At 41.2% G+C, this 27,057-nt stretch overlaps 5 protein-coding genes across 6 annotated transcripts; 4 read left to right on the top strand and 1 right to left on the bottom strand.

The window, feature by feature from the left end:
* On the top strand, positions 1-6,899 carry cracr2b (calcium release activated channel regulator 2B; the record flags this gene model as incomplete). The annotated part of the gene is made up of 15 exons (XM_080504751.1): positions 1-237; positions 327-438; positions 1,112-1,256; positions 1,682-1,828; positions 1,920-2,010; positions 2,101-2,196; positions 2,411-2,598; positions 3,609-3,680; positions 3,823-3,877; positions 5,395-5,521; positions 5,630-5,711; positions 5,866-5,980; positions 6,181-6,285; positions 6,403-6,486; positions 6,879-6,899. The coding sequence occupies 15 exons, from the start codon at positions 1-3 to the stop codon at positions 6,897-6,899; spliced, it is 1,677 nt and encodes a 558-aa protein (XP_080360877.1).
* A 426-nt stretch (positions 6,900-7,325) lies between these two features.
* On the top strand, positions 7,326-13,030 carry cd151 (CD151 molecule). Of its 2 annotated transcripts, XM_080504345.1 has the most exons (9): positions 7,326-7,461; positions 8,473-8,561; positions 8,910-9,101; positions 10,305-10,379; positions 11,054-11,074; positions 11,409-11,513; positions 11,687-11,842; positions 11,930-12,016; positions 12,161-13,030. In XM_080504345.1, exons 2-9 carry the CDS (start codon positions 8,475-8,477, stop codon positions 12,218-12,220), a joined length of 783 nt encoding a protein of 260 aa, XP_080360471.1. In that variant the 5' UTR covers positions 7,326-7,461; positions 8,473-8,474; the 3' UTR covers positions 12,221-13,030. The 2 variants fall into 2 exon arrangements, with proteins under 2 accessions (XP_080360471.1, XP_080360472.1); XM_080504346.1 differs by lacking the exon at positions 11,054-11,074.
* Positions 13,031-13,196: 166 nt separating this feature from the next.
* Positions 13,197-15,047, top strand: gatd1 (glutamine amidotransferase class 1 domain containing 1). The gene is made up of 7 exons (XM_080504193.1): positions 13,197-13,270; positions 13,389-13,465; positions 13,883-13,988; positions 14,080-14,187; positions 14,269-14,360; positions 14,738-14,831; positions 14,910-15,047. The coding sequence occupies exons 1-7, from the start codon at positions 13,222-13,224 to the stop codon at positions 15,023-15,025; spliced, it is 642 nt and encodes a 213-aa protein (XP_080360319.1). The 5' UTR covers positions 13,197-13,221; the 3' UTR covers positions 15,026-15,047.
* A 639-nt stretch (positions 15,048-15,686) lies between these two features.
* On the bottom strand, positions 15,687-19,978 carry chid1 (chitinase domain containing 1). The gene is made up of 12 exons (XM_080504189.1): positions 19,623-19,978; positions 19,349-19,492; positions 18,337-18,469; positions 18,170-18,214; positions 17,824-17,930; positions 17,673-17,734; positions 17,430-17,519; positions 17,221-17,322; positions 16,965-17,114; positions 16,029-16,109; positions 15,906-15,945; positions 15,687-15,818 (listed from the first exon to the last, which is right to left on the bottom strand). Exons 1-12 carry the CDS (start codon positions 19,728-19,730, stop codon positions 15,720-15,722), a joined length of 1,161 nt encoding a protein of 386 aa, XP_080360315.1. The 5' UTR covers positions 19,731-19,978; the 3' UTR covers positions 15,687-15,719.
* Positions 19,979-20,118: 140 nt separating this feature from the next.
* On the top strand, positions 20,119-26,904 carry ighmbp2 (immunoglobulin mu DNA binding protein 2). Its single transcript, XM_080504533.1, has 16 exons — positions 20,119-20,238; positions 21,073-21,164; positions 21,306-21,475; positions 21,566-21,761; positions 22,082-22,179; positions 22,359-22,522; positions 22,648-22,848; positions 22,934-23,072; positions 23,155-23,329; positions 24,035-24,217; positions 24,305-24,423; positions 24,507-24,601; positions 25,165-25,288; positions 25,404-26,243; positions 26,327-26,526; positions 26,650-26,904. Exons 2-16 carry the CDS (start codon positions 21,088-21,090, stop codon positions 26,845-26,847), a joined length of 2,979 nt encoding a protein of 992 aa, XP_080360659.1. The 5' UTR covers positions 20,119-20,238; positions 21,073-21,087; the 3' UTR covers positions 26,848-26,904.
* The last annotated feature ends 153 nt before the right edge of the window (positions 26,905-27,057 follow it).

Here is a 27,057-nt window from a genome sequence, read left to right as displayed (position 1 = left end):
ATGTCCATGTGGCTGAATGATGGGGAGATACTGGTGGGTCAAGGCAGTGGTGAGGCGGTCCCTGTGAAATCTCGAAGTCTGTCTTCTGGGAGTCCCAAGCTGAGCCCGCTGGCATCACCCCTCTCCAGGGAGCCCATTTCAGTGAGTCCACTGGCACAGACGATGGGAAAGGCTAAAGAGCTGTTTGTCCTCTGTGACAAAGAGGGGAAAGGGTTCCTCACCAAGCACGACATGCAGGTAAGTGGTCGTCGACATCGTTTCGGAAAGCGACGGCTACGTTTTGGACTGGATGTCGAGCGCTGACCTTCGTTCCTCCTTCTGCTCAGAGTCTGCAGGAGGAGTTGCCGCTGTCGCCTGAACAGCTGGAGACGGTGTTTGACCGATTGGATCGAGACAGTAACGGATTCCTCACTCCTGTCGAGTTCAGCGCAGGCCTTGGTGAGTTGTAGAGCAGGGGTGTCAAACACATTTTAGTTCAGGGGCGACATACAGCCTAGGGCTGAACCAGGATAATAGTGCAGTGCTTGAACTTGAAAATTAAACTTTACATTTTTTCTTTCTTGTAGATTATACAAAATGAAAATGTTTTTGGTTTTTTTCACGAACCAAACAATTACTATGGGAAATTACTACAATCTCAACATAAAGACAATTTTAATGATGCCCTCTGCTGCTGCTGCTGTGAGCAATTATCTTTTGTGACGGCATCAGCAACATTTCAGCTCTGGTCTCAGTGTTGCATTGTGTTTACTACTCTTTAAAAATGTGTTACAAAATCAGTGTTTCCTTTGAAATGTTTACAATTTGCTTCATGGTTTGGCGAGTCAATTTTAGCCCACGGGTCTTATGTTTGACACTTCTGGTGAAAAGTTATTTATATTTGCTCAAGTTAATTAGAGTGAACAAAAACCATCAAATATGTCACCAACAGTGTATTTCCACCTTTCCGCTGTTTTCACGTTAATGTTTGAAGCTTTTCAGTGTCTCCGCTATGAATGTAGATATGAGAATTTGTGTTTTTGTGACTTGTTTTTTTGAAATGTAAACAATGAAATGAAAAGGGGATTTGGTCTGAACACAGTCTATATGTGTTTGTGTCTCTGTGTTGTAGGGGGATTGTTGGGCCAGGACATGGCTGAGCTGAGTCAGGGAAGCGTGGACGAGGGCGTTGATGAAGTGGACGCGTCCCAGGACCCCACCGCCGTCACATTTGTCAACACACTAATGGAGCTCGGTGCTGACCAACTTTTCAAAGAGTGAGATCACTGTCACAAATTTGATATCATGATTCAAGCGGCCATCTTCCCGATGTATTCAAAAGCGGGTTTATTGATGTTGAGTTGACTTTTAAAGTTTGCATCTTTCTAATATGCTGAAGTGCAGTCAGATGGTGGTGAGATAAACTGAATCACAACCCAAATAAATAAGTAGCAACGTTTTGAATACACAACTTTAATACCCACATTTTTATAAAAAAAAAAAATCTAAATAAATAAATGAAAGTGTCTTTAAGTTGACTTAATGGTTGCTGTCATGTCTCATTCTGCATAATATTTTGAGATTATATTGATTTAGACTAATAATTAAATAATTAAATGTAATCAAAGTTTGTGATTGACACAATATTCTCAAAGGAACAATGTTTTAATTGTTAACCTCAGTGTTTTGTGCTGTGTGTCAGTCAGCAGGATCTCTGCTCTCTGTGGTGTGAGCTTCATAAGGACAGTCCAGAGCTGCTGAGTGTCCTGGAGGGCATCTTGATCCACGCAAAGTCCCATTTGCAGGATACCATCAGAGAGAGAGCAAGCCTGGAACAGGCATTGAGCAGGTCCGTTTTCTCCCACCACATAATATATGCACCCTGTCTGGATCATGACGCATTTCCTGATTTAGTTCCTCTTTGATTTGTCTTGCTGCAGACGTGAGAGTGAACATGACAACGTCGTTCGGTCGATATATGAAGAAATGGAAAACCAAATTAGAGAGGAGAGAGAGAAACATATGGCCCAGGTACAGAGATGTGCTGCGTGTCTCAGGGTTTTTGCTTTTCCAGGCACATGTTAACTGTATTACCATTTAATGGCGTTATTGTGAATTCAGGACAGTATTAAGCAGAGGTTGAGAGAGCAACAACTTGAGGATGAGCTGAAGATGCGGGAACAAGAGATGGAGAATACTCTGAGCAAACACAAAGAAGTGAGAATCCACCTTGACTTCATTTAATTCCTTTTCTAATCATGTTTCCATACAGTGGGATACTTCAATAAAGGGAAGCACACAAACACAGAAACCTGTATTTATTGTATACGAACACGAGAATGTTTTATTTTATGCACAGCAAACATTAAGAGCTGAATGTCGAATTGTTGAAATGAAGCTTCATGTTAACACGAGCCCTGGTTGTCTTCAGCTTGAGGCCAGAATGAAACAACTGGACTGGGAACAAGCAAACCTGAAAGATCAGAACCAACAGCTGCAGTGCACGAACCGGCAGTTGCATGAGCACGTGGAGAGCTGCAGGGAGCAGCTGCGGGCGTCTCTCAGCCAGCTCCAAATACTGCAGGCCAACGCTGACCAGGAACAAGTGGCCAGACAGAGGTGATGCCAAACAACAACATTACAATACCAGAAGATTATCATCTGAAAACATGAAAATAATATCTTCACGGCAGTGATTCGCACTCTTTTGACCTTGTGTTGTTGTAACCGACGTGGACACACAGTAGAGGAGGCTTAAAGGCGACATGTTTGCACCCCAGAAGGATTATTTTTTTGATCTTTTGGGAAGTGACGCTGTATAAAGTGTTTAAAGCCGTCACAGCAACTTGCCATTTTTTTTTTTATCTAAGAACATATAATATTTGAGAATAAATGCTTTCTTCATCATTCACACATACACATAAGCTTGTAGCCATAAGTATCTTGATTACAAATATTCCTATTCTCTAGGTCTTAGTTCTTTCAAAGTGTTTTTCAGTCATGGAAATATGAAATGTCAATATTGCATCAGAAAATCAATCATTAAAAAATGCGTATGACTTCCCTTCACATTCCACTAGAGGAAAATTGCACACTACTCGTGTCACACATGCCACACTGAGAATCAAGGTGATAATGTATCACAAAATATTTTAATGATGGTTATTTAGTTTCAAAAGTGTTTCTATTGAAGTGAAGCAGGGATGTAACAACTCTACCTCAGTGGATCCACATGAATGGAACAATAAGTACATGGGAGTTGGAATGACGGGTGTGTTTTCTCCTGAATTGTTTATTGGACAGATGCCAGATATCATTTTATTTCGTATATGTACAGTTAAACCATAAACAGATTTGTTTTCTCTTCCAAGCCCAAAAATAATTTCTTAGTCCCTGACAGCAGATCGAGCAGATATCAGTGAAGACAACTCTGAAAAAGATCCTGCAAATTGAAGTCCGTCCCCTTTTTTGCTTTCATCCCTATCAAAAGGTTTAATCTGATTACAGAGGATTCACATCACCGCATTTTATATGCACATTAATTGTTCTTTTGCTGGATCAATTCATTTTTGTTTGAAATCTTTCGAGGCGTCTGTTCTGACTCTGATGTTTTACTTCCTTCCCTGCAGCAATGTGATGAGAGTATCCAGAAACATAAAGAAAGAGAAGGAGAGTCTGTTGAGACAACTGGATATATTAAAGTAAGTGTGAACAGGTAGACTTTATGTTGGCTGCTTCAATTCAGCTCTTTTACAGCCATTGTCATTTTCAAAGCAGCCATATTAAACGCAGATCACCACAATGTGCGAACGCTTCTGATCAAACTTCTCTTCTGATTGTCAGGGACATGAACAGAAAGCTTCGAGATGAGAAAGACGCCCAACAGTCTATAAAGAGGGTTAGTCACAGACACACTGTCCTCCCTTCTCTGCCGTTACCGTATTACCTCAATGAAGAGCTTTGCACCCCGTGGACACAGAAGGCTTTTCCACCCTGAGCTAAGTCTTGGAGTAGCTTCATGGTTCACTCCATCCACTGGACAACAGTTATTTCCCCAGGCAGCTGTTTATTATGTGGTTATTGATTAATGCTACTGACTCAGTATTTCTGGAGTTAGTGAACCTTTGTTGAAAGGACTTTTTTTTTTTCGGTCCTGTGTCAGCCTGAAGAAAAAAAAGGGTTTGCTAAATGTTCATTAGTTGTTTTGTACGTGTCACTATTTATACAAGTCAAACTATGGTAGGTCAGTATTACCAAACGAAAACCTTGCTCACATGACTGGTTATGTCATCTCTCAGCAGGTTCACATTCATCTCACTTAATCTTTAAGAAAACACCGTTGAGCTTCCCTGCTGTAGACATCTTTTCTTTTTCCATCTTGATTTTTTCTATTATCAATGAATCGGACAAAGCTTTACCTTTCCGTTATTTTTTGTCTCTTTATTTTTGATGTCATTCTAAAATAAATGTATGTTTCTTGGAAATGATCATGTAGCAGAATAAATGTCACATTTGGACTGGATTCCTGCTTTTTGTATTTATGCAACAAATACTGATGTGTCCCTTTTTAGAAACAATTGTTTATTACATGTGAACAGAAATTTCAAGCCTTTGTTTAGTAACAATATTTGATTAAGAAGTTATTCCTTTTCTCCAGAGACTGAATCATCACAAATTAAGTATCTATATGTTACAAAAAAATACTTGAAATGTTTTACTTTATATGAATATAAATCATTGACAAACTTTTTTTTTTCCAATGATGTTCTATGCTGCCCTGTGCTGGTGATGGGTATTTCTGCACCGATATACTGTAGCATGTCCATGAGTTTTCTTATATATTCATGAACACATAACCCCAATGCAACTAATTCCTTCTGCCTCACTTTCCACAAAAATCTTGTAGAATCCAAATGTCACAAAGCCTTTGCAGAAGAGAGGGTCAATCATAGGTAACTACCTGCTGCCAGACAAGCCATTGAAAAGGTTTGTATGAGCTCCTGCATGAATTTGTCGTTTTTCTTTGTAGTAGCTTGGCAGTGAGGACTAAGGAAGACGTTAATTTTGTCTGTCTGTTGATTCTGAAGACAGCTGAGCTCCTCTGGTGAGCTGACGCAGGAGAAAGAGAAAGAGAACACGCTGACATGTTCATCAATGAAACACCAATGGTCATGTAGAGTCAGTTGTGAAAATGTCGAACAGCCCCAAACTCAGGTAGGGGAAATGTGAACTCCACAAATATGCAGCATTTTATTAAAACGGTTTAATAATCAAGAGATGAAGCGGCAACAGAAAGCAGCAGTGTTATTTTCTGCAGTGGAACAACATGCTCGTTCATAAATCCTTAAGACAATAGCATTGAAATATTAGACCAATTAAACCATGTTATGTTTGGTCCCTTTACTTGATTAATAGAGCGGAATTATCGGTCGTCAGCGAGTGTTCAAGGTGGTATTTCTGGGTAACTCGGATGTTGGTAAAAGCTCCTTCATCCGCCACTACTGCAAAGGACAGTTCAACAGTCAAATTAGAGCCAATGTTGGTAAGAGATTCACTTTTATTGTTGCCACTTTTGACAATGATCAGCGTGCTCCAGTGTGATGTGTACAAGTATAAATGATGACGTGCAGTATGAAATTGTTTTTTGTAGGTTTAGATTTCCAGATGAAGACTTTAAGGCTCGGCTCCACCACCATCACTCTACAGCTGTGGGACACTGCAGGACAGGAGAGGTCAGACTAAATGACGCCTCTGATTTCATCCGTAGACTATTTGAGCAACTTTAAAAATGATCCAGCTGCACTCCAGTTTGCTCTTTGTGGGTGCTTTTCTTTGAATGTGTTCCTTTTACTTATTAGTTTTCTTTCTTTCTTTTTTTTTTTTTAGGTTTCGCAGTATCACAGAACAATATTACCGGAAAGCTGATGGTATTCTTGCCATGTATGACATAAGTAACCTGGCCTCCTTTGCTTCAATACGAGGATGGATTGAATCTGTTAAGGTAAACCGGTGTAAAATGATACATGCAAACCAGTTGGTGCACATTTGAATACACAAGGAGGTTATTGACAGAACGGCACAGTGGAAATCACAGAGGATATCAGTGACCCAACGTCTCGATATTTCAGAAACGTGTTAAGAGATAAACCAGTGGGGAAGAATCGTCACATGTAATGCGATCTGTTGTCTGTCTGATCCCAGGAGAAGATGTGTGAAGGTGCTGTACTGATGCTGCTGGGAAACAAGCTGGACTTGGCCGATATTCACAGAAAGGTGACAGCCATGGAAGGGCAGCGGCTGGCGGAGGTGAGCGACGTTTGAATATTCAAAGAACTTTCTGGTGTAACTGACCTGAAAAACCAAAAATATGGGAAGGAAATCTTTAAAAAGGTCATTAAAGCCTATTGTTGTTGGTTTATACAGCAACATCAGGCTTTGTTTTATGAGTGCAGTGCCAAGAGCGGAAAGAACATGGAGGAGCTGATGAATCACCTTGCTGGGTACGACGTCACATTTATGTTATTTCAGTTTTCTTTATAAATTTGTTACTCATAGAAAAGTGTCAATAAAATGATGTGTACATTTTTGAGAATCCTGTAAATTGTAGCTTAAGAAAGGGTTAAGCATCAATTACAATATAGCCATTATATATAGCTCCACATTATCAGGCATAGCCCTAAAAAAAAAAAAAAAAAAAAAAATATATATATATATTTCCTGCTTAGTTAATTAACTGATTCAACAATGAATCATCAAAATGGTTGCTGGAACCTTTTCTGTAAACTTGTAGTTTAATATATTTTCCTTCACAACAGGAATACAGATGTAAAATGACAAGATTTATTCTCAAAGGTTGTGATTTCTGTTTGCTCACTGTTGTTCAATTTCCTTTTATTTAGATTATTGGTCACTCAGGATGACCGAATGTGTAAAGATGCACTTTTATTGACAAAGGACACGCCTGAGAGAGCCTGCTGTACATGACCAGTTGAGGAAACGCTTTTGGAAACAGCCCTGCAGTCCTTCATTTGAACTAAAAATACATCGATTTTGTCATTTGTGAATTTCTCTTGGAGATCATTAAAGTATTTTTCTATCTATCTATCTATGTTTCTCGTTTACATTTACTGAAGAGTATTTATGTATCACTAGTAAAATATATTTTTGATTCCTTTTTCTCATCTGGCTCTTTTTTTTTTTTAAACACATTTAACACTCACATAGAGCTCATAAGCCTGAGAAACCAGCTGGGGGCAGACTAGTACTCTGCATGGTTTATGGAGGGGGCGAGCTGGCTGCTGTGCCAAAAGAGGACTGACACTCTGGGGTAGGAGGCTCAGATCAGACTGTCAACTGAGAACTTGCAGTGTGGCAGTTAACCTTCAAAGACAGTAGCACATTGACACTGGGGAAGTGGGATCTGACCAGGAAGACGTTACCCCAATAATCTGCATCCTCGGGGGAGCCACCAGCTACAATCAGGTAGGAGTATTTTGGGTCTCTGGGACAGCAGTTTTTCCATGACACAATGAGTTAAAAATAGCTCCGAATATGAGTAATGGGATATTGTTTATAGGCTTTTTTTCCCACATGGAGTTGATCTTTAAAGTATATTTGCATGGGTTTACAGTTGTATCGTGTGATATTTTATATCTATTGACTGTTATAGGCCTTTCATAATCGGTGTATCTTTGGCCACAGTGATACTCACTGGTGCCTAAACATTTAAGTCTCCATCTCCCATGATGCTTGGGGTCACAACTCTAAAAATAGAGGCAGAGGAGAGTTCAGTTTAGGTTAGGAGTAAAAACAGACATTGACTAAATCGTGAAGTAAGGGGTAAAAAGCTTAACTGTGTATTGCAGCAGGCTGAGATGATGAGCTTAAGTTACTGAGATGGAGGACATATATATCTGTCTGCTGGATGACATGTGACACAAGCTGTTAAGTATGTTTTCCCCACAACAACTATATTTGATTTCATCTGTGAGCCCTTTTCTTTGCTCTGCTTCATGATTTGACATTACATTTTCTGACCGCTGTGTCTGTCAGATAAAACTCATAAAATCATTAAATGATGTACTGGAAATTCTCATATGTGCTGCAGCTGTTTGAAGGCCACTCTGGAAAAAAAAAAACCCAACGCTTCCTCACATTGAAGGTGAAGCTAAAGCAGACAAAGAGGAAATTCTAACATGAAACCCAAAACTAACCAGTCTGAATCGGATGAAGTGCTAATGCGTTAGGATTGAGTTTACTAACACAGGTGTTCTCCCAGAGAGCTGTAAGATTATAACCTGAAGTAAAGTATGAGGACATTGTTGGGAGGTGTGACCTGCGCTTGGGGCATTTTGGGCTTCATCTCTGGGGGAAGACTCAGCTGTGCTCTTTGATAATCTCCAGAAACGATCATCAGATTTACACTTGCTAATTTCCCTCTTTCTTTGTGTATCATTAGTTAGTAGAATAACTGACTACCTTTCCCCTCCCCAGATATGGGAAACACTCCGGGTGAAAAAACACACACCTGTGGGATCATTTGTCTTAAATATCTGCTGTTTCTCTTCAATGTCCTTTTCTGGGTAAGTTATCAGGCAGGAGTAAGAACTTTCACATTCAAATCTGTTGTTTTGCCCTCTATTGAAAGCCGTTCAACAATGATTATCCTGCTGATATTGTTTCATTAGACTTTTTTTTGTCACTCACCTCTCATTCCCTTTAAACTTCAAATATGGATCGGTCCATGTGTATTTTCATCCTATGAACTAAGTTCTCTTTTAAATGCATGTCTCATGATGCTTTTAGTGACCATGTAAGGTATCTTGCTGGTACCACTATGACATTTGAAGTTACTGCTGAAATAAATGATGTGGTGTGTTGTGGATCAGAGCATCTGTTTCGAATGGAGTTGTGACGATACACTCTGTCAGCTGGCAGGAGGGGCCGTGCTGGCGGTGGGAGTGTGGACTCTGGTGGAAAAGAGCGACTACATCAGTTTGCTGAGCTCCAGCTTGTACTCGGCCTCTGCGTACATCCTGATAGCCGCCGGACTCATTGTAATAGTGACTGGGATAATCGGATGCTGTGCCACCCTGAAGGAGATGAAGAGTCTTTTGATTGTGGTAAGGTGGTTCATCTGAAAACAAAAAAATACCCCCGATAACAGGTCCTACAGTTGTGTTGCAATAATCTAAATCACAAAAAGCTCCATCAAGCCACTGAACACGTATACAAAAAGCTGCAGGAGCTGGATTTTATTCAGCAGACATCAGATGAAATGAAAATTACATCCAGAACAGGTTGCCAAGAGGTCAAACCTGACGTGAGTTATTTAGAGCATCCAATCAGCTTGTCTGGCACATTATTTTCACTGTGAGAATAAACACTATGCAGAAAGAAACTCATAAAGCCAGAGGAAATATCCAAACTTCACACAACCAAACGCTGGCTTTTAAACTAAAGATGGGCCCTCAAGATGTGCAACAACTGGGATAACCACTGTTGCACCACACCAAAGCTCCATCCATCTTCACTCTATCCTACTGAGGGTTGCTGAGGGCTTGATCTCAGAGGGGCAACACAGAGGAACATTCACATCTTTGGTCAATGTAGAGTAACGAATTTCACTTAAATGCACGATTAAAAAAAAAAAAAAATTTTACAGAGGGAGGAACCTGGAGTTTGTGGAAAAATTGCAAACTCCACACAAAAAGGTCTCCAAGCCAACCGTAGACTCAAACGAGGGACATTCTCACGGTGACAGCAATGTTATCCACTAAACCACTGTGCTCCAAAGCACCAGTTAAATGTCAATTATGTGAAATCATAAACCCAAACACCTCTGAATTACCTTTTATACCCACTCTCCAGAGTGTGTGGTGTATTGAAACCTAATCCCTGGTGACCTTCTGTCTCGTCTGCCTGCTTTAAGTGTGCAGCTCATTATGTCAGGCATGGCCGTCATGTAACAGACAACTTCACATAGTGTGTGTCTTTTTAGGGTTTAGATTTAGATTACAGCTCATGCCAGAGGTATGTGGAGAATCATAAATTGCTGCTTGGACCGAAGAGAGAAGGAGTGAGAGAGAAAGAGGGAAATGCACAGGTAGAAAATGAAAACCTATACAGTGTCAGGTCATATTTCCTCTATTTCTATATTAGCACATTGCAATGACCAACCTCCTGTCCCAGTTTTTATAAAGTGCTGATGTTATACTTAACCTGTATTTATTGATGTATTTTTCAGCAGATTTGCTCAGACATGCAGACGAAAAATATATCTGAAATAGGTATTCATTCACATATTTCTTGTCTCTCCTCAACAGTATTTAGTGTTGCTGCTCTTTGTCTTCCTGCTGGAAATCATTGCTGGTGTCCTGGCCTATGTTACCTACCAAGAGGTGAGACGCTCAACCATCTGGCTCTGTCTTTTTTAACCTATCTATTTGAACAGCCTGTAAGAAAGTCCATCTCGACCACAGGGAGAACATTTAAGTGTAGAAATTAAAAAGGAAACATGAACTTGAATTTTCCACGGAGGATGGCACTGTATTCGTGAGAGTAGTGGACATAATGCAACACTGAAACCACAGCGGAAAGATCGGAGCAGCGTCAAATAATATGGGGGAGAATCTGTAAACGCATACTGAAGGCTGCAAAATGCCACAATTGGAAGACAACATTTGTTGTTGTCATCTATATATTTTTTACATTACAGAGGATAATTAAAATTCAAATGAAGTTGAGATTGGACTTATTTTCCATCCTCACAAAGTTGCAATTGTGTAGGTTTTGTATTAACCTCCTACCCCAGGTCATGAGTTTGACACCATTCAATCAGTCCAGTTCAGTGCAAGACCCACAGAATTTATTTTTACCTTGTTTCATTGTATTGTATTCCATTTCAAATCCAATGTTCCATAATTTCCATTTAAAATCAATCACCCACGCTTTGTCTAACCTGCTGCACTCAACTGTGAAATCTGCTCTGCATGCTTTTCTCTGCATGTTCTTCATTTGACTTTTTTTCCATCATACTTAAACCTCTCTTTCTCCCCTCCTTTCTTGGCTCCAGTGTTTTCCTTTCTGCTACCAGGTAATCTGCTGCCACACTTTTCTATTTCATATCAGTCTGTTACTCCAACAGGGTGATGGTTCCCGTGTTGCTTCACTCTTTGCACTTTGTCAGTCAACAACAAAAGCTATTTTTGTTGGCAAACTCATTTGAAGAATGTCCGTGTGAATCGGGGAGTGAGGTCAGAGAATCTCTTCTCATATATTTTGAGTTATGTGTGGGCATTGCTCAGGTAGACTGGAATGTTACAAGGGGGGAAAGAAACCTGACCAGGGGCTATTTTTATTGATGGGAGGGGATTTGTGACAGATTTTTTTTTTTTTTCCTGCGCTAAAGTGCTTCTCCTGTCTCACAGCTGGATGGGGAGCTCAGCCAGAACCTAAAGGTGACCATGCAACAGAAATACAAGCAGCAAGGAGAAGAGAGCATCACACAGGCCGTGGACAGAATGCAACAGGAGGTGCTGAACTGTGAAATATTTTGCTGGAAGTGGCTTGAATGAAAAAAGTACTATTAATCCACTTCCCATTATCGGAGTTTTAAGGGTTTATTTGATATATGAAACTGGAGAACCGTGACCTAAATTAAAGTTAAAACATTTTAAAACAGTTTTCCCACTCCTTTCCTTCCCAGTTTAAGTGTTGTGGGAGTCACAACTACTCGGACTGGAGCGACAGTGTCTGGATCCAGAGCAAAGACAACCTGAGGTCTGTTCCTGATAGCTGCTGTAAAACGCCCAGTGACCTGTGCGGCCGCAGGGATCATCCCTCCAACATCTACAAAGTGGAAGTAGGAACAGCTCTCCACTGATCCAGCATGGCTGCATGCTACAAAAACAAAGTGACTCTAATCTATCCCTCATGTTCCTGATTGCAGGGCGGGTGCATCATGAAATTGGAAGAATTTATCCTGAGCCAGTTGTATATTCTCGGTGCAGTCGGTATTGGGATTGCATTCCTTCAGGTAAAGCCTTCCCTGGTGCCCAAAACTCAGCTGACGTATTTCTGCGCTGTGCAAAAAGCCAGGAACTGAAATGTGAACGATGGCAGTGTCAGTGTGCAATGTGGAACTAACAAGTTCCTTGTGTTTCTTTTCTTCTTCTTTCAGCTTGTGGGGATGATGTTCACTTGCTGCCTATATCAGAGCTTGCAAGAGGATCCAAACTGATTCGGGACTTTCTTGACGACCACAAATTGTGGTCCATAATGAACTGTATCATGTTCCATGCGATATTTTAATGTCCAATGATATTTCCTCAGCCTGATGATGGATTTTTTCCCCAAAACTTTACACACTGGAGACAGTGTGATGCTGCTGGGCAGTGATTTTATTTCTTTTTCCAAAATTCCACTCTTTACTGTGTTTTCCTAGTGTGGCTACAAAGATGGAATAATTATCGGACACACACACATGCACGCACACACAGACACACACACGCTTCATAAGTTTGATTCACTGTTTTTCAAATATAAAGATTTTTTCCACAAAATATTTTATGTATTATAAAACTTCCCTGAGTTCATGGGGGAAAAAATACTGTACTATATAGTCCAAACACTTCTTTTGTAATGCTGCATTCAATTTTCAACCAGTATCAAAGGTCACTTGCTACCAATATTACATGTATTTTCATCACGTATTATCTGATAATTATGAGGTTGTTATTTTAGTATTAAAGTACAAATGAAAACAGTAAATACCATTTTAAGAGTCTTTCCATTTAACATGTATTCATAAGAAATTCTATACATGCATTTTTTTCAATAATGTAATATAGTATTTTTAGTCAAATATGTGTCTTTTCATAAATAAATGCCATTATAGGTTGAAGTGATGTCTGTATATCTTTATATTGCAGTAAGAAACATAAGCATAAACACCTGGTTTATTTACTATGCTTCACACAGCTAATAAAAAGATAATTTAAACATAGAAATCAATATGTGCGTATGTGTGCTGGAATACTGCCTAAATAAAAGCTGCTTATCAAGCTGTCCAGACATTTCTTTCTTTTATCTTGAAATTCCATCACCGGATGTTACGTTTTCACTTTGATTTGACACTCCCGGACCGGATGTTGTTGTCAGCTGAATTCAATTTCCGCTTCTTGTGCTTCCGTTTTTCTCTCGAAATTACTTCCCTGCAACTTTGAATAAGGAGTGGGTGAAATGTCTGCGAAACCAACGTGTTTGATTGTGGCGAGTGCTTCCGCTCAAGGTGAGGAGCCCGACATTTTCTTCACATTTAATGCAATTTGGTGTTTTATTGTTTAGCTGCAGCCTGAGCCTGCTTTGTGTTCACTCTTCACATGATGGACGTGGCTCTGTTGCGCCAGGAGTGTCAGCCAAGTCTTTCCATCAGTCCTTCAGTCTGTGCAGCTCCACCTTCAACCTGCAGACTGCCACACCGGGGGTGAGACTCACTCGTCTGCCACTCACTTCCTTCTTCAAGTGATGGAGGTTTATCAACGTGTCTGTTTTGAATCCCTCCACTAAATCACCTTTACCGAAATTACCAGGTTTAGTGATCATTTGTATATAGAAATGTTTTAAAGTGCCAACACCGTTCTTGAATATTGTAAGACTTATTATTGGGTTGTTTATTTTCCTCTGTCCCTTCTTGAAGCCAGATGTTTCCTCTCCTGGTTACACCATATAGTCACTCATCCATTAGGGGATTAAAACCATGGGGAGTGTGCACTTTAACCTGTTTTCTAAAGATGTGCCTCATTTTTGCATTAAAAAAAAGACATTTCTGTTAGAATACACAAAAAATGTAAAAAAAAATTAACGAATGTGTGGATGAGTAACTTATGTGTTTGTTTGGCAGGGGAAACCAATAGAGTTCGTTGGGGTGGATGAAAGTACAGCCAGATGGGTGCAGGACTTCAACGTGAAACCCTACGCGGCACCGGCCAAACTTGAATCCATCGACGGTGAGAGTACTGGTTTCATGGTCATTCCCGTGTCTGCCGCCGTTGGCTGTGGACTCTGCTCTGTTTAATGTCACCGTGACACACTTTGAAGGTGCCCGATATCAGGCGCTGCTCATCCCCGACTGCCCCGGCGCTCTGAACGACCTGGCGCACAGCGGCTCGCTGCACCGCATCCTCACACACTTCGTCTCTCAGCAGAGTGAGTTCAGGGCTCATTTGAACATCGGATTCTGTGCCAGCATGCATGAAAGCCATGTTTTTTTTTTTCTCCCCTCTGCAGAGCCTGTGTGTGCAGTGGGACAGGGAGTGTCGGCACTTTGCGGCGCCACTGAGGGACAGCAGTGGATTTTCAGCGGCTACAGCTTAACTGGGGTCAGTGTTTGTTTAACACACATGATAACGGTGCTTTGCAAAGAGTGAGTCGGGCCTCTGCGGGGTCTCATGAGCCGCTGGGAGGATCGCTGCAGGCGCATTCAGATGGATGCCTTCTTCCAGCGTCATTTTTAATCTTTTAAAATTGATGTATTTTTTTTCAGTCAACTTTATTGGAAGTGCATATCAGTGCAACTGGTGCAAATATACTTTCTGGATATTCCAAATCTGAATGGCACAAGTGGTGCAAATCACTGCTCTGCCGTGCGGCCCTTCATTTATCTTCTAATGTCAAATTATCAAGACTTGTGTTCAAACTATTACTGCATAACGCGAGATCGTCAGATGCACTGTTTTCGTTTTTTTCCTCTATAAAGCCTTCAGTGTTTGAACTGGTGCGGAGGCCTGACTTTGCCAACCTGCCCTTAGTCGTTGAAGACTTTGTGAAAGACAGTGGTGGATCATACACAGGTAAGCTTACCTGCAATTAAGTTACATTTTGTTATTTCTAACACTAAACTAAAATCCTCCCACATTTGTCTTTTCCAGCCAGTCAAGAAGACGCCCTCCACGTCGTCATAGACAGACACCTGATAACTGGACAGAATATGCAGTCCACGTCACTTGCTGTAAATAATCTTATCCTCATCTGTAATGCCAAATGAAAAAAATAAATAAACAGGGTGACCACTCAGATTTGTTTCCCTACATTTATGTTCATGTAAAAAAAAAAGTTAAATGTTTGTGAAAACAGTAAACACATCCAGATTACTTGTCCATGGTGTTAGTATGTAAAACTAATGAAGCCATGTAATCTAATATTTTGATCTGATCTTAAAAAATGGAACAAAATGTGGTGAGTCAGGGGCAAATGTGTTTGTGACGACTGGATGTTCTCACACCCAAGGACAGGGATTGTCTTTGGATTTGGACAGAGGACATGCTGCAGATGTGGCACATGAACGTGGAAGGCTTCAGTGAAAGATGTTTATTTAAACTTTGTACACAGTGAAGATCATGCACCCTCTGTTCCTGAAGGAAGACGTGTTCTGCCCTCCGACTGAAATGTACAAGTCTTCTCCACCACATTGTCAATAAAAGATAAATAACAATGAAGTTTGTGTTGTTTACGCTTCAATCAACAAACTTGACTTTCACACATGAACAGATGATTTCTCAACACGTCTGTGACGTTCGAACAAGTTGAGTATTAACTAAACCCGTCAGGCCTCACTTCAGAGTTCATTCGCTGTCAGAGAGAGGGGGGGAAAAAACTGCTGAAAGTACCTTCAAATTAGAGAGCACAAGTCCCGTGAAATGGAAAAAATTAAAAAAATCCATGACACTGAAATCCAGATTTCATAGAAGATCATAGAAATAATCCAACCCTTGTCCCAGTTCCCAAAGGGAAAGTCCCGTTCCCAGTTCAGCAGCTAAGGCGATTCTCAGCTGCATTGACTGTAAAACGAATGAAATATTAGTCATTTGCTCCCTTTTCTGTGAATTTGAACCGTTAAAGCAACTTTAGAAAACGAAGAGTTTTACCTTTAGGGATGGGTAGTACACCGTGTGCTTTGCATTGTTTCTGACGAGGGAAGAAGAACAGATTAACGGATGATCGCGAGAGCTTGGACAGAACTGTGTGTCGATTCAATGTGCTACCGCTACCTTTTGTAACTGAAATAATGCTCAGCAGAATATTCGTCCCACAGAAGTTTTGGTCTGTTCTCTCGCAAAATCTCGATGTATCTGCAAGACGGTTCAACATGTTAAAGACTGAAAAAAAAGTCAAACAGAGGCATGTCTCCCTGCTTCTAACAACTGGCTTAAAAAGAGAGCAGTTTACTGGATAGCTGCTTATTAGCTGTTGACTTTAGAATCAATCTCCACTTCCACAATCTGGGCTTTTCTTCCTGGTTGGTCGTTGCAGAAGTACAGATTTGGCTCAAAGAATAAATGCTGTAGCAAAAGCTTCAGCCCTTGTTCGGTTGACTCTGCCTCTTTCAGTGACTCAATAAACCTTCTTATGGTTGAAACTTGTACTGCATAAAACTACAGCATAAAGCAAAACGGTTTGAATTTACATAATGCTGCTTTTTACATTTTTCTTCCATCTTCAATAAAAAAAAAACCAACTTTGCAACGTCTCATAAAATCAACTTCATCTGGAGGCTACATAAAAAGAATTAGTGAGAATGGAGCTTTAAAAAAAAAAATGCTCTTGCGTCTCATAGTGACTGGTGGAAGTGAAATTGCATTATGGGAGATGCGGGAGATAAAGAAGTGCATGATGTACAAAACAATGTTTGGCCCATAATATTTCTCACACTACATATACTGCTTAAGGTCTTAACATTTTTTCACAAAAGCCTAAAATGCAACACATAGGGGTGAAAAATATCTCCTTGCATCTGGACATAAGCCACAGAGAAAAGTGTCTGAGAAAAAGAAGAAATAGGAGTCATGATTGATATCTCTTAATCAAGTTTTAACCGTTTGTCAGTCCCACAGTAGTGTTGGGGGGGATGGGGACTGTTTGAGTGGACTTTAATGTAATGAAAAAAAAAAGATATTCAAATGGACTACATATAGGCTTCCTCTTACCTTCCTCCTAAGATTGGTTCAGTCCCCTGGCTTGTGAAATCAAGGCCATACAAATTAAGCCCCAGCAGGAGCTTTTGCCTCCACTGAGTGTTGGGTGCAAGCTGGAGGACACAGTCTTTCACCCAGGACAGTGGCGAGCTCGGGCCTGGACTATTGGGGGAGGGGGGAAACAACATCACTAAGAAGATTAATGCTGTGAATTTTCTTGGGGCTGTCAGTCAGCATTTCTACCTCAGATATATGTGTGCGCGCTCACCTGGCACCACTGGAGTAGTCGTATGTCATGAGGCTGAATCCGTCGACGACAGGCGCCAACTGCTCAAACTCCTCCCTGCCAAACATACCCGGCTGCCCGGTACTGAGAAACGTGAAGAGAGAGAGAATAACCGTAAAGCCAATTGCAGACTTTTTCTTCTTCTTTTTTTTAGCAGTTAGAGTTGCTCATTATAAAATAATTTCATTCACCTCGTCACAGCAGGAGGAATAACAAGAATGCAGTCCAATCGTTTGGCTTTCAAAGTCTCACATACGTGTTTCATCAAATGTACCAGCTCCCTAAAATAGACAGAATATACGTTAATATGTTTATATATTGTAAGGAAAAGATAAAAAAATCAAATCTCGCCAGAATATTTTCCTTGGAAAAAAAAAAAAAAAATCAGCAAGTCAATCCTTAAAATCGAAACATAGAAACTCAATTTAACTCACTTTCTTTTGTTGCCTCCAAGTTGGCTCCACAGCTCAAACGTGAAGCCGTCAAAACCTTCAGTCTGCAAAGTCACACCAGTTGTTAAGACTCACAAAGATCAAGAGAAACATATAGGGGGAAAAAAAGAAAAAGAAAACATTGCTGATTAACCTTTGCAACATCCACCAGCTCACTTCCCAGCTCCTCGATTTCATCTTCACTTGCCAGCACGGTCATGTAGTCCTGGTAGGACCAGCCATCAAACAAGATTCGAGGCACTGGCGGTAGAAAAAGTGAAAAATTGGAGAAGTTGAAACGACTTCCTCTGACCCACATCAGCAACAAAGTACACTTTATTCTTCCCATCGGGAAAATTCCTTGTGGGCAGATGCAAGTGATGAAAGACTGAGAAATACCGAGTACAGCAGAGATCAAGGTAAAGTATTGCATCAACACCATGGCGTGTCAATATGGACAAAAACGGATCTGAGCTGTAGTGAAGACGACATTCACTTACCAATCCGGACTTTTTTGTTGGACTTGCGTACAGCTTTCACCCAACCTGGATGGACAAAAAAAACAACATGATTTTATCCTCATGCACATTCAGCAGGTAAATTAAACCACACGAGAGAAGTGAAAACAAATGGCTTCCTTTGGCTGTCATGGATGTGGAGTGTGTACCTGGGTCATGATCGTGGAGTCCTGTGACGTCAAAGGTTTCGGGTCCTCGCCGGCGGAGCTGCAGCCAGACTGGAGACACTGATGTTAGCTTGGCGCCAAACATCTTGGCAATGTCGTAGCCGTGGGAATTCCACTGCAGAATGGCAGAATGGGACATTTAATCCATTCAGAAGTTGTTTAAACACATGGAAAGAAACATCAGGTTCTCACTTGACTTGAGAGACTTGAACACGAAGCCTCCTCACAGCATAATATTTTTTTTTCTCCTTTTGATATGTGATAAGCAGTAACACAAAATGACAGGGTTTGCAGTTCCCTGTAATGGTGACGGAGGCCCCCAAAAAAAGCATTGCTTGCTGCCAATGTCTCAATGCAAGATAAAGTCATCAACAATTTTCAGACCCAACTTGCAAACCACAGTATCAACTGCGATCACAGCTTTATAGTGAAAGGGCCATCAAGTGAGAGAAAACAGATTTATTCATGCTGGATCAAGGTCAAAATCTGGCCCCAAGTCTTACCTATTAATAGATGTGCATTAGCAGTCAATAAAGAGGAATTTTCAGGAGAACTAGCCTACTTGTCATGATGGATCATTGTGCTTTCTGGCTTCCTCTGCTGCAACTGTCTCAATCTCAGCGTCCTTATTTCTCACAATTGAGTAAAAATAAGCCTGATATGTGCCTGTAAATGCATTTCTTGGACTTCTTTTTTGAACTGCAGCAGTCTATCTGAGCTGCGGGGTTACAGTCCTGTCTAATTTCTGCTTAATGTGGGATTATTTTTGAAGTATTTTGATTTACTGTTTATATGACAGTCTGGTCTATCAATGGCTTTCTGTTCTGTTTTGTTTTTTTAAACTTTATTTACTTTAGAATCTGAGTGGGTGTTTGTCACCATTTCTACTGCACAGAGAGTCTGCTTTTATTTTCGCCTCACAAAAGGGAACATCACAGCTCTTTTCCATCATCTGATAATAAATATCTTATTCGTGACCGGCTATCAGACTTACAGGTGTGACATATCCAAGCACTGGTCCTTGAAATGTTTTCCTGACGTGAGTGCAGGATCTCTTCTCCTCCTTCACTATGTCTTTCCAGTGCAGATCAGACACCACGAGGCCTCTGTCCAGCACAGACAGCTCAGCAGGAGACGTCTGGACAGCGTGACGTGACAAAGAGAAAAGTGAAAGATGAGCCAATCTCCACCACAAGATGACTGGAGACTGATTTCAGGTCAGTCGCATACTGGTGACCACCGGCACAGCCTGACAGCAAGTCGCTCACCTCAGCCTCAGCTTTATGCGACTTCTTGGCATCAGTTTTCGAGAGAGTGGCGGTGACCAGGTAGCAGCAGCAGGAGATGGCATGGAGCAGAACCAGCGTCGTTCTCATTTCTGGGAATAAAGTCTGAAAGGCGCTCCGGTGACTGAAATGTGGGCGAGCTCAGGTCTCCAGGTTTGCAGTGCGTCCTCACTTCCTTCCTAAACTGAGATGTGGCAGATTAAAAACCAACATATCCTCCTGCCAGCTGAATGCACTTCGAGAGACGCCCTGATGCGGCTCGCTTCATCGCGCCACAGTCCATAGATTAAAAAAAGAGTGAAAAAAAAAAAGCTGGAGTTTTGTTAAAACGAGATCGCTTTGAGTGCCGGGAGGCTCTTGTTTGTTTGACAGGCAACTCAGATCAACGTGTTTCTGCAGCTCACTTCCGGCTCTGCGAGCGAAGGTTCTCCCAACCGACAGGTGGCGCTGGGGTTTGTGTGTAACAGCCCAGACAGACGAAGAAGACAAGCTACTCCTACAAACTGACAGGAAACACTGGTGGGACATTTAACTAACCCCCCCAAATATGCTTTTTCTGACCTCTGTCGGTATGTGTTCACCCAACTGAAGCTCATAGGTGAGTGTCTTTTTCGCTTTTTACCTTTAAGTGACATGAACAGTCTGTGCAGGTGGGAGCTAACGTGTTAGCATTTAGCTTAGCCAAACTTAAACCACCACAGAGCTGCAGCATACTCCCATTTAACTGTAGATTTTATACATTACATACGACAGGAAATATACCGTGAAATAGACTAAAAACACACATTCCGCCAGCGTCAGGTTTTTAAAAAAGGACACGTGATCACACATAAAGCCCATGATCACATGTGATGATACATGTTCATGCAGTTTTTTGCTTTGCCAGCAGTAGGTTAAAAAAAGAAAACTCCTTATCTGTATAACTTCAAACGAATTAATTCCGTGCCGGCAAACTCGCGAAACTGAAACCGATGAAGAAGTCTGAATGTATTTATTTGACTGTGTTTCCAACACATCAGTTCCAAATGATTACAGATATGGTTATGATCAGAGGTACGCCAAAGTTATCATTTATTAACTTTTGAAATAGAGTCCAATTGACCAGAAGACAGTAGGAAGGTTAATTTTAATAGAGCAGCATTTATTGTACATGCTATTGAAGAGAAGATGTAATTCTTATGATTAACTATAATATTATTGTAACTCTTAACAAAAGTTGTTGTTTTTTTTAAGCCTAAAATGAATAAAACTGAAATTAAATAAGGGCATTTCAATTGTCTTGCATTGCCCGACTATAAGATTATATTCTGTAATGTGTGATTGAACATCTCACCAAAATGTAACACTACTCAACTTTGTCTCTTTTTTTTACACAGATGATAATATATAGTGTTTACTAGACACTTTTGCAAACTGTATTCTCCATGTTTAGTCTTCACAGAGAGCAATGGCATTGGAAAAATTTGTGTCTACGACACTTGAGCTTCTGCAGGAGGAGCGGGAGGCTGAAATAGAGGAGAACAGGTATGTAAATTTTTTTCTGTGAGAATGAGAATTCAGCGTAATAAGACAAAAAAAAATCTTCATTAACCTCAGAAGCAAAGTCATTAATTAGGAGGAGTGGTATAAAAATTAAGTTTTGCAGTGTCAATTTTGTGGTTACAGGATATGGCAGGAGAACGTGTCTCCAAAAGATCTTCAAAATAAAGGAGTATGCCTGCTGAAGCTGCAGATAAGAAGTCAGTCCACTGGCTTGTACGGTCGCACTGTTCTCGTCCTAGAACCAAGAAAGCATCTCGGTTTCCCTTCGCTGCCGAGCAACAACTTCGGACCAGGTGAAATGAAATGAGCAACTTTGTGTGTTTTAAAGAGAGTTTTGGTCCATGTTTTGCTCACTGTCAGGTGTGTGTGTGTGTCTGTTCCAGGTGACATAGCTGGCTTGTATGACACTGCAGGATGTACAGCAGCCTCTCAGGTCAGTACAGGGATCGTGACCAGAGTCAGCCAAACAGCTGTGAGCGTGGCCTTTGACGAGTTGAAGGATGGGCTTAGTTTTGACACTGATGCCCATTACAACCTCTTAAAGTTGGCAAATGATGTCACCTACAAGCGGATGAAACAGTGAGTACAGTCTGCATAATATCAAACATCGTGTTTATTCATTAGGATGTTGGCTGACACTAAGGATGTATTCCAAATATTTCAAGAATCATGCAAATTGCGTTCAATGATTCCCATGTTTTATGAGAAACTTGAGACATATTTTAGGCTGCATTTTAAGGATTTGTTGTGGAAAGACAAGCTTGCTGCTTTGCCACAGTCATCTTTTAATTTTAACACTCAAAGTGCCCAGCTGCTGAATTGGGACAGATAATTGCATTAGCAGATTAGATAATAAACCCCAAGTGATCAATTTTTTATATTTCATTATGTGCTTGTAGGGCCTTGAATACATTAAATGGATACAACAATGGACCTGCTGCCAATCTGATAAATGTTCTGTTTGGAGACTCAAAGCCTTCCGGTCAATCTCAGCCAAGTAAGTAAAGTTTCATAATGTGGTTGCTCTCAAAGGCTTCTTTTCTTAATGAAGTAATTCTTTTTAAAAGGTTTTCAGTTTGTTTTCGGTTCTTTTAAAGTCTCACGGGGACTTTAAAAGCAGTGTACTTTTCTCCATTCATATTTAATCCTCTGCATGTTTCTGCTTTGTTTCATCAGATAACGTTGAATTCTTTAATTTGAACTTGGATGATTCCCAAAAAGAAGCGGTATCCTTTGCTCTGTCACAGCGGGAATTGGCTGTGATTCATGGACCTCCGGGGACAGGGAAAACCACCACGGTGGTGGAGATAATTCTGCAAGCTGTCAAACAGGGCCAAAAGGTCCATGCAATTTAATTTATTTTCTCTCTACTTTGTCATTAGAAATATGTCCAGTGAGTTGAATTGCTGAAATGGTGAATGCAGCTCTCAGTCATGTCGATAAGTGAGTTGTTGTGACTGTGCAGGTCCTGTGTTGCGCCGGTTCAAACGTGGCTGTGGATAATTTAGTGGAGAGGTTAGCTCGGTGCAAGGCGAAGGTTCTGAGGCTCGGTCACCCTGCAAGGCTGCTGGAGTCCATACAGAAACATTCACTGGATGCCATCCTCGCTCAGAGCGACAACGCGGGCATCATCGCTGACATCCGCAACGACATTGACAAAGCTTTTGTAAGAACATGTAATCCCTGCTCTCTATAATTTAGCAGTATAAGCCCTTCCAAGTCATTTCTGACATCTTACGTTTTTCTCCAAGATGGGAATGAAGAAAAAAGGAGAGCGCGGTAACCTCAGACGAGAAATTGGGGAGCTGAGAAAAGAGCTGAAAACCAGGGAAGCAACCGCCATGAGCCAGATCCTGAAAAGTGCAGATGTGGTGTTATCAACAAATACAGGTCAGCAATGTGAACAAAATCCCATTCTGCTGCAGCAGCTGATGATGAAAAGAAATCAGAGAACTCTTGTCTGCGCCTGCAGGTGCTTGTGCCGACGGTCCTCTGAAGTTCCTGCCGGCGGAGCATTTTGATTGGGTGGTGATAGACGAGTGTTCCCAGGCCCTGGAGAGCAGCTGTTGGATCGCTCTGCTCAGAGCACGCAAGTGCATTCTGGCTGGAGACTACAAGCAGCTACCACCCACCATCAAATCTCAAAAGTAAACATACCGGGGCTTCTCTGTTCCCCTCAAGTCGAAACAACAGTCAACCTTTTTGATTTGGTTTATTACAAGTATTTACACACTACCTCGCCCCAGCATTTTTTCTATTACCACCTTTATGTTTAAAATGCACCACATCAGGTTAAAGAATACATTTCTTTATAAAACAAACAGCAAACAGCTTGTTAACTTTTTGTTATTCATTGTGTTTGCGCTGGCCATCAATAGATTTCTCGCATCATTCATCAACAAAGGTATCTTGATTACCCTGCAACGTTTTATTTTTAAGACAATTCATAACTTGGATAAAGGGAGTATAGAGATGCATCTCAGAAAATAGAATAGAGTGAGTAAATTGAATTATTCTGAACAGTATAAAAAAAATCTGAATATTATTAAATTTATTTCATATGAACTGAAATAATTCAAGATTTTACTATTTATACATTTAGTTGTAAAAACAAGATTGTTGCAAATACAGTATCTGGAAACATTAGAATACCTAATAAAATCTGATGTTTTCCTCTGATCATCACGATAAAAATAAATACATTTTAAAACTTTATAGTTTGTGTTATTAGTATAGAAATAGTTTACATAGAATTATATACAAATCTTGGAGGTGCTCTTGGAAATTATAGATAAACTAAGCATCTTCATGTCATAAATCTGTGCGTTTTGTTCCCCTGTGTTTCCTTATAGGGCTGCGTCCAAAGGCTTGTCCCTGAGCCTCATGGAAAGACTCATCCAGATGTATGGAGACTCGGTGGTTCGTATGCTGACGGTTCAATACCGCATGAACAGCGCCATCATGGACTGGGCCTCCAAAGAGATGTACCAGGGAAGACTAACCGCTCACAGCTCTGTGGCGGGACATCTGTTAAAGTCAGTGTCCACAACATGGGAGCAAAACATGTCAAGCCTGTTTTTAAGTTGAGGTTCAATCTTCACATGAGTTGTTGATCCATACAGAGATCTCGCCGGTGTTGCCTGCGTTGAAGAAACCAGCGTGCCGCTTCTTCTAATCGACACAGCCGGGTGCGGTCTGAGTGAAATGGAGGTTACAGACGAGCAGTCGAAGGGAAACCAAGGTTAAATGTCGTATTGTAGGAAATGGAATGTTTTCACATTTGATGTATTTGGAGATCTGACGGTACGTTCACTGTCCCCTCAGGGGAAGTCGATATTGTGGAACTGCACATAAAGGCTTTGACTGACGCTGGACTCAAAGCGAAAGACATCGCTGTTATTGCGCCGTACAATTTACAAGTGAGTCACTGACGTGAGCAGCGAACATTGGCAGATAGATGACGGTTCAAACACACAGAGACGCAGCAACTCGCGCTCATATTCACACCTGGGGCCAATTTAGGGTTAGAAGCAAATATAATTAAAAAAAATCAGACGAGTATTATGTATAGTAGGAAATACAATGAGGGAAAGAAAACCCCCACAAATAATACAAAACTAAAAGTTTGTTTTTAAAAAGTGAATCAGAGATTCTACAGCCTGATATGCTGTACATGTAAGATGGTAACAGCTTGATGGCAAACACAGATTCTCTCTTGACTTCAGGAAAATTGAAACAAAAGTCCAGGTATGAGATTTTTTATTTACAATCTCTTATGGCAGAAAATATTGAAGTCTGTCTAGATCCAGAAGATGTTTTCCAAAATTCCCATATATTAAAAAAAAACGTATATGACAACACATAGATGATCTCATTTTCATAATTAGTTTTCTTCATACATACAAGTTAAAAATAATAAGAAAAACTACAGCGCCATCTCCAGAATAATAATAATTATGTTGCATTTGTATTTTCATTTCAGGTCGACCTTCTACGTCAGAAACTTTCTACAAGGCACCCGGAGCTGGAGATAAAGTCGGTGGATGGATTCCAGGGCAGAGAAAAAGAAGCTGTTGTGTTGTCGTTGGTTCGGTCCAATAGAAGAGGTGAGCTCTTAATGCTAAGTCCTGTTGATTCTGCTGCACCATGAAGGTCGGCTGCCAGATTAATTATTTAAATTTTTTTTAACTACAAGTATGTGCAATGTTTTCTTTGTTCTAGGGGAAGTTGGATTTCTGGCAGAGGACCGGAGGATAAACGTCGCCGTCACTCGTGCGAGACGTCACATCACCGTGGTGTGCGACAGCCAGACGGTTCAGAATCATCCTTTCCTCAAATCGCTGATCAGTCACATGACTGAGTTTGGAGAGGTCAGAACCGCGTTCGAGTACCTTCGAGATATCGTGCCACAGAACTACACCCGCGACCACAAAGACGTGAAGGGCACGCCCGCCACGACCTCCACGACTTCCACCTCCAAACAGAAGGCTCAAGATCATGCTGCTGGGAAGGTGAAGCACGGGCAAAAGAAAAGTGGGAGCAGCAGTCAGGGAGGAGACGCTGCGTCAGAGAAGCAGACAAAGTCCAGCACGTCAAAACCGGAGCACAACAAGAGCAGACGCACTGAGATCAGAGAACAGCTGGAGAAGTTTGTTCGAGACTTGAATCGGCATGAGCTACGGTTTCCGCCGTCGTTTAACTCTCACGACCGCCTGCTGGTGCATCAGATTGCTGAGGAGCTGGGTCTGGTTCATGAGAGCACGGGCGAGGGGAGCACCAGGTCTATCACTGTCTCCAGGCCCCAGGCATCAACACCCGCTGAAGATCAGACCCAAGGAGCAGGAGGAGGAGAAGAAGAAAAAGAAAAAGAACAAGCTCAGGAAAAAGAGGCAGTCCAGATTCCTCAAGATGATCCAGTGTGTCAACCTCCACTCGATCTGAAAAGTTTACATTTGGAGAGAATGAAGCGAGAGCAGCAGAAGAGGGAAGAAAACGCTAAAGAAAAGAAAGCAGTAAACAACGTTCCTCCGGTTCAGGGCCAGATGAAAAAGAAGGCTAAAGGTGTGTTTGAAAAAAACATCAGGAAAGAAGCTTTAGATGTCTTGAGTAGTTGGGAGTATAAACCTGCATCTTATTCCTTCCAGGGAAGAACCGAATGAAGGCGGGTGCCTGCGACATCGCTGCCGCCGCCGCTCCAGACGAGGACTTTGACTCGCTGATCAACGCCGTCATCAAGGCTGACGGTGTTTGTAGTTTCGTCAAGTGTAAAGTGTCTGTGCTGACACTTGGACAGCTGTGCATGTTCTGCAAGAGGCAGTATTGTCTCAGCCATCATATACCGGAGGTAAGACGCAGGATTTAAAAGTATGCTACATTTGCTGTCATGTATGGAAAAGATTGATGATTGTGCTTAATGTCTCTGTGTTTTCACCTAAAATCTCATTGTTATGTTGTGAATGCTTCATAGGTTCACGGCTGTGGAGATGAGGCTAAATCTCACGCCCGGATGAGAATAAGCAAAGAGGGCGTTCTCTACGCTGGGAGTGGGAAGAAGGACCGATCCATGGACCCCAATAAGAAAGCTTATTTACAAAGAAAACTGGACTCTAAACTCAAAGACATGGCCTCGCAGAGAAAACCCCAAAACAAAGAACAGGACAGTTAGTGTCTCCGAATCTGCTCTGTATTTAAATCAAATCTGAAAACGTCCATCTAGTAAAACCGTTGAAATGTTCATTTAACCGTCTTCTTTAATCAGTGATTCTCTCTGACTTTCTCCGAATGGTGTTGTGAACCTGCTTTTCACCCATTGGAAGCTGTTATCAGCTTGAACTCTACACGACATCGAGTTCAACAAAGCTGTTTAAAAGGTTAA

The sequence above is a fragment of the Blennius ocellaris genome (assembly GCF_963422515.1).
Source record: "Blennius ocellaris genome assembly, chromosome: 11".
Lineage (NCBI taxonomy): Eukaryota > Metazoa > Chordata > Actinopteri > Blenniiformes > Blenniidae > Blennius > Blennius ocellaris.
Note: the sequence above shows the minus strand (reverse complement) of the source record. Positions and strands in the feature narration are given on the sequence as shown.

Bases quoted from the DNA above. Each gene is read 5' to 3' on its own strand.
- cd151 (XM_080504345.1), top strand. From the start codon at position 8,475: ATGGGAAACACTCCGGGTGAAAAAACACACACCTGTGGGATCATTTGT. The intron at 11,075-11,408 runs GTAATCTGCTGC...CCTGTCTCACAG, and splicing joins GTTTTCCTTTCTGCTACCAG to CTGGATGGGGAGCTCAGCCA. The intron at 11,514-11,686 runs GTGCTGAACTGT...TTTCCTTCCCAG, and splicing joins TGGACAGAATGCAACAGGAG to TTTAAGTGTTGTGGGAGTCA.
- gatd1 (XM_080504193.1), top strand. From the start codon at position 13,222: ATGTCTGCGAAACCAACGTGTTTGATTGTGGCGAGTGCTTCCGCTCAA. The intron at 13,989-14,079 runs GTGAGAGTACTG...CACACTTTGAAG, and splicing joins CAAACTTGAATCCATCGACG to GTGCCCGATATCAGGCGCTG. The intron at 14,361-14,737 runs GTCAGTGTTTGT...TCCTCTATAAAG, and splicing joins GCGGCTACAGCTTAACTGGG to CCTTCAGTGTTTGAACTGGT.
- chid1 (XM_080504189.1), bottom strand. From the start codon at position 19,730: ATGAGAACGACGCTGGTTCTGCTCCATGCCATCTCCTGCTGCTGCTAC. The intron at 17,520-17,672 runs GTGAGTTAAATT...TGTCTATTTTAG, and splicing joins CTTGGAGGCAACAAAAGAAA to GGAGCTGGTACATTTGATGA. The intron at 15,819-15,905 runs GTAAAACTCTTC...TTCGTTTTACAG, and splicing joins TGTACTACCCATCCCTAAAG to TCAATGCAGCTGAGAATCGC.
- ighmbp2 (XM_080504533.1), top strand. From the start codon at position 21,088: ATGGCATTGGAAAAATTTGTGTCTACGACACTTGAGCTTCTGCAGGAG. The intron at 23,073-23,154 runs GTCAGCAATGTG...CTGCGCCTGCAG, and splicing joins GGTGTTATCAACAAATACAG to GTGCTTGTGCCGACGGTCCT. The intron at 24,424-24,506 runs GTTAAATGTCGT...CTGTCCCCTCAG, and splicing joins GCAGTCGAAGGGAAACCAAG to GGGAAGTCGATATTGTGGAA.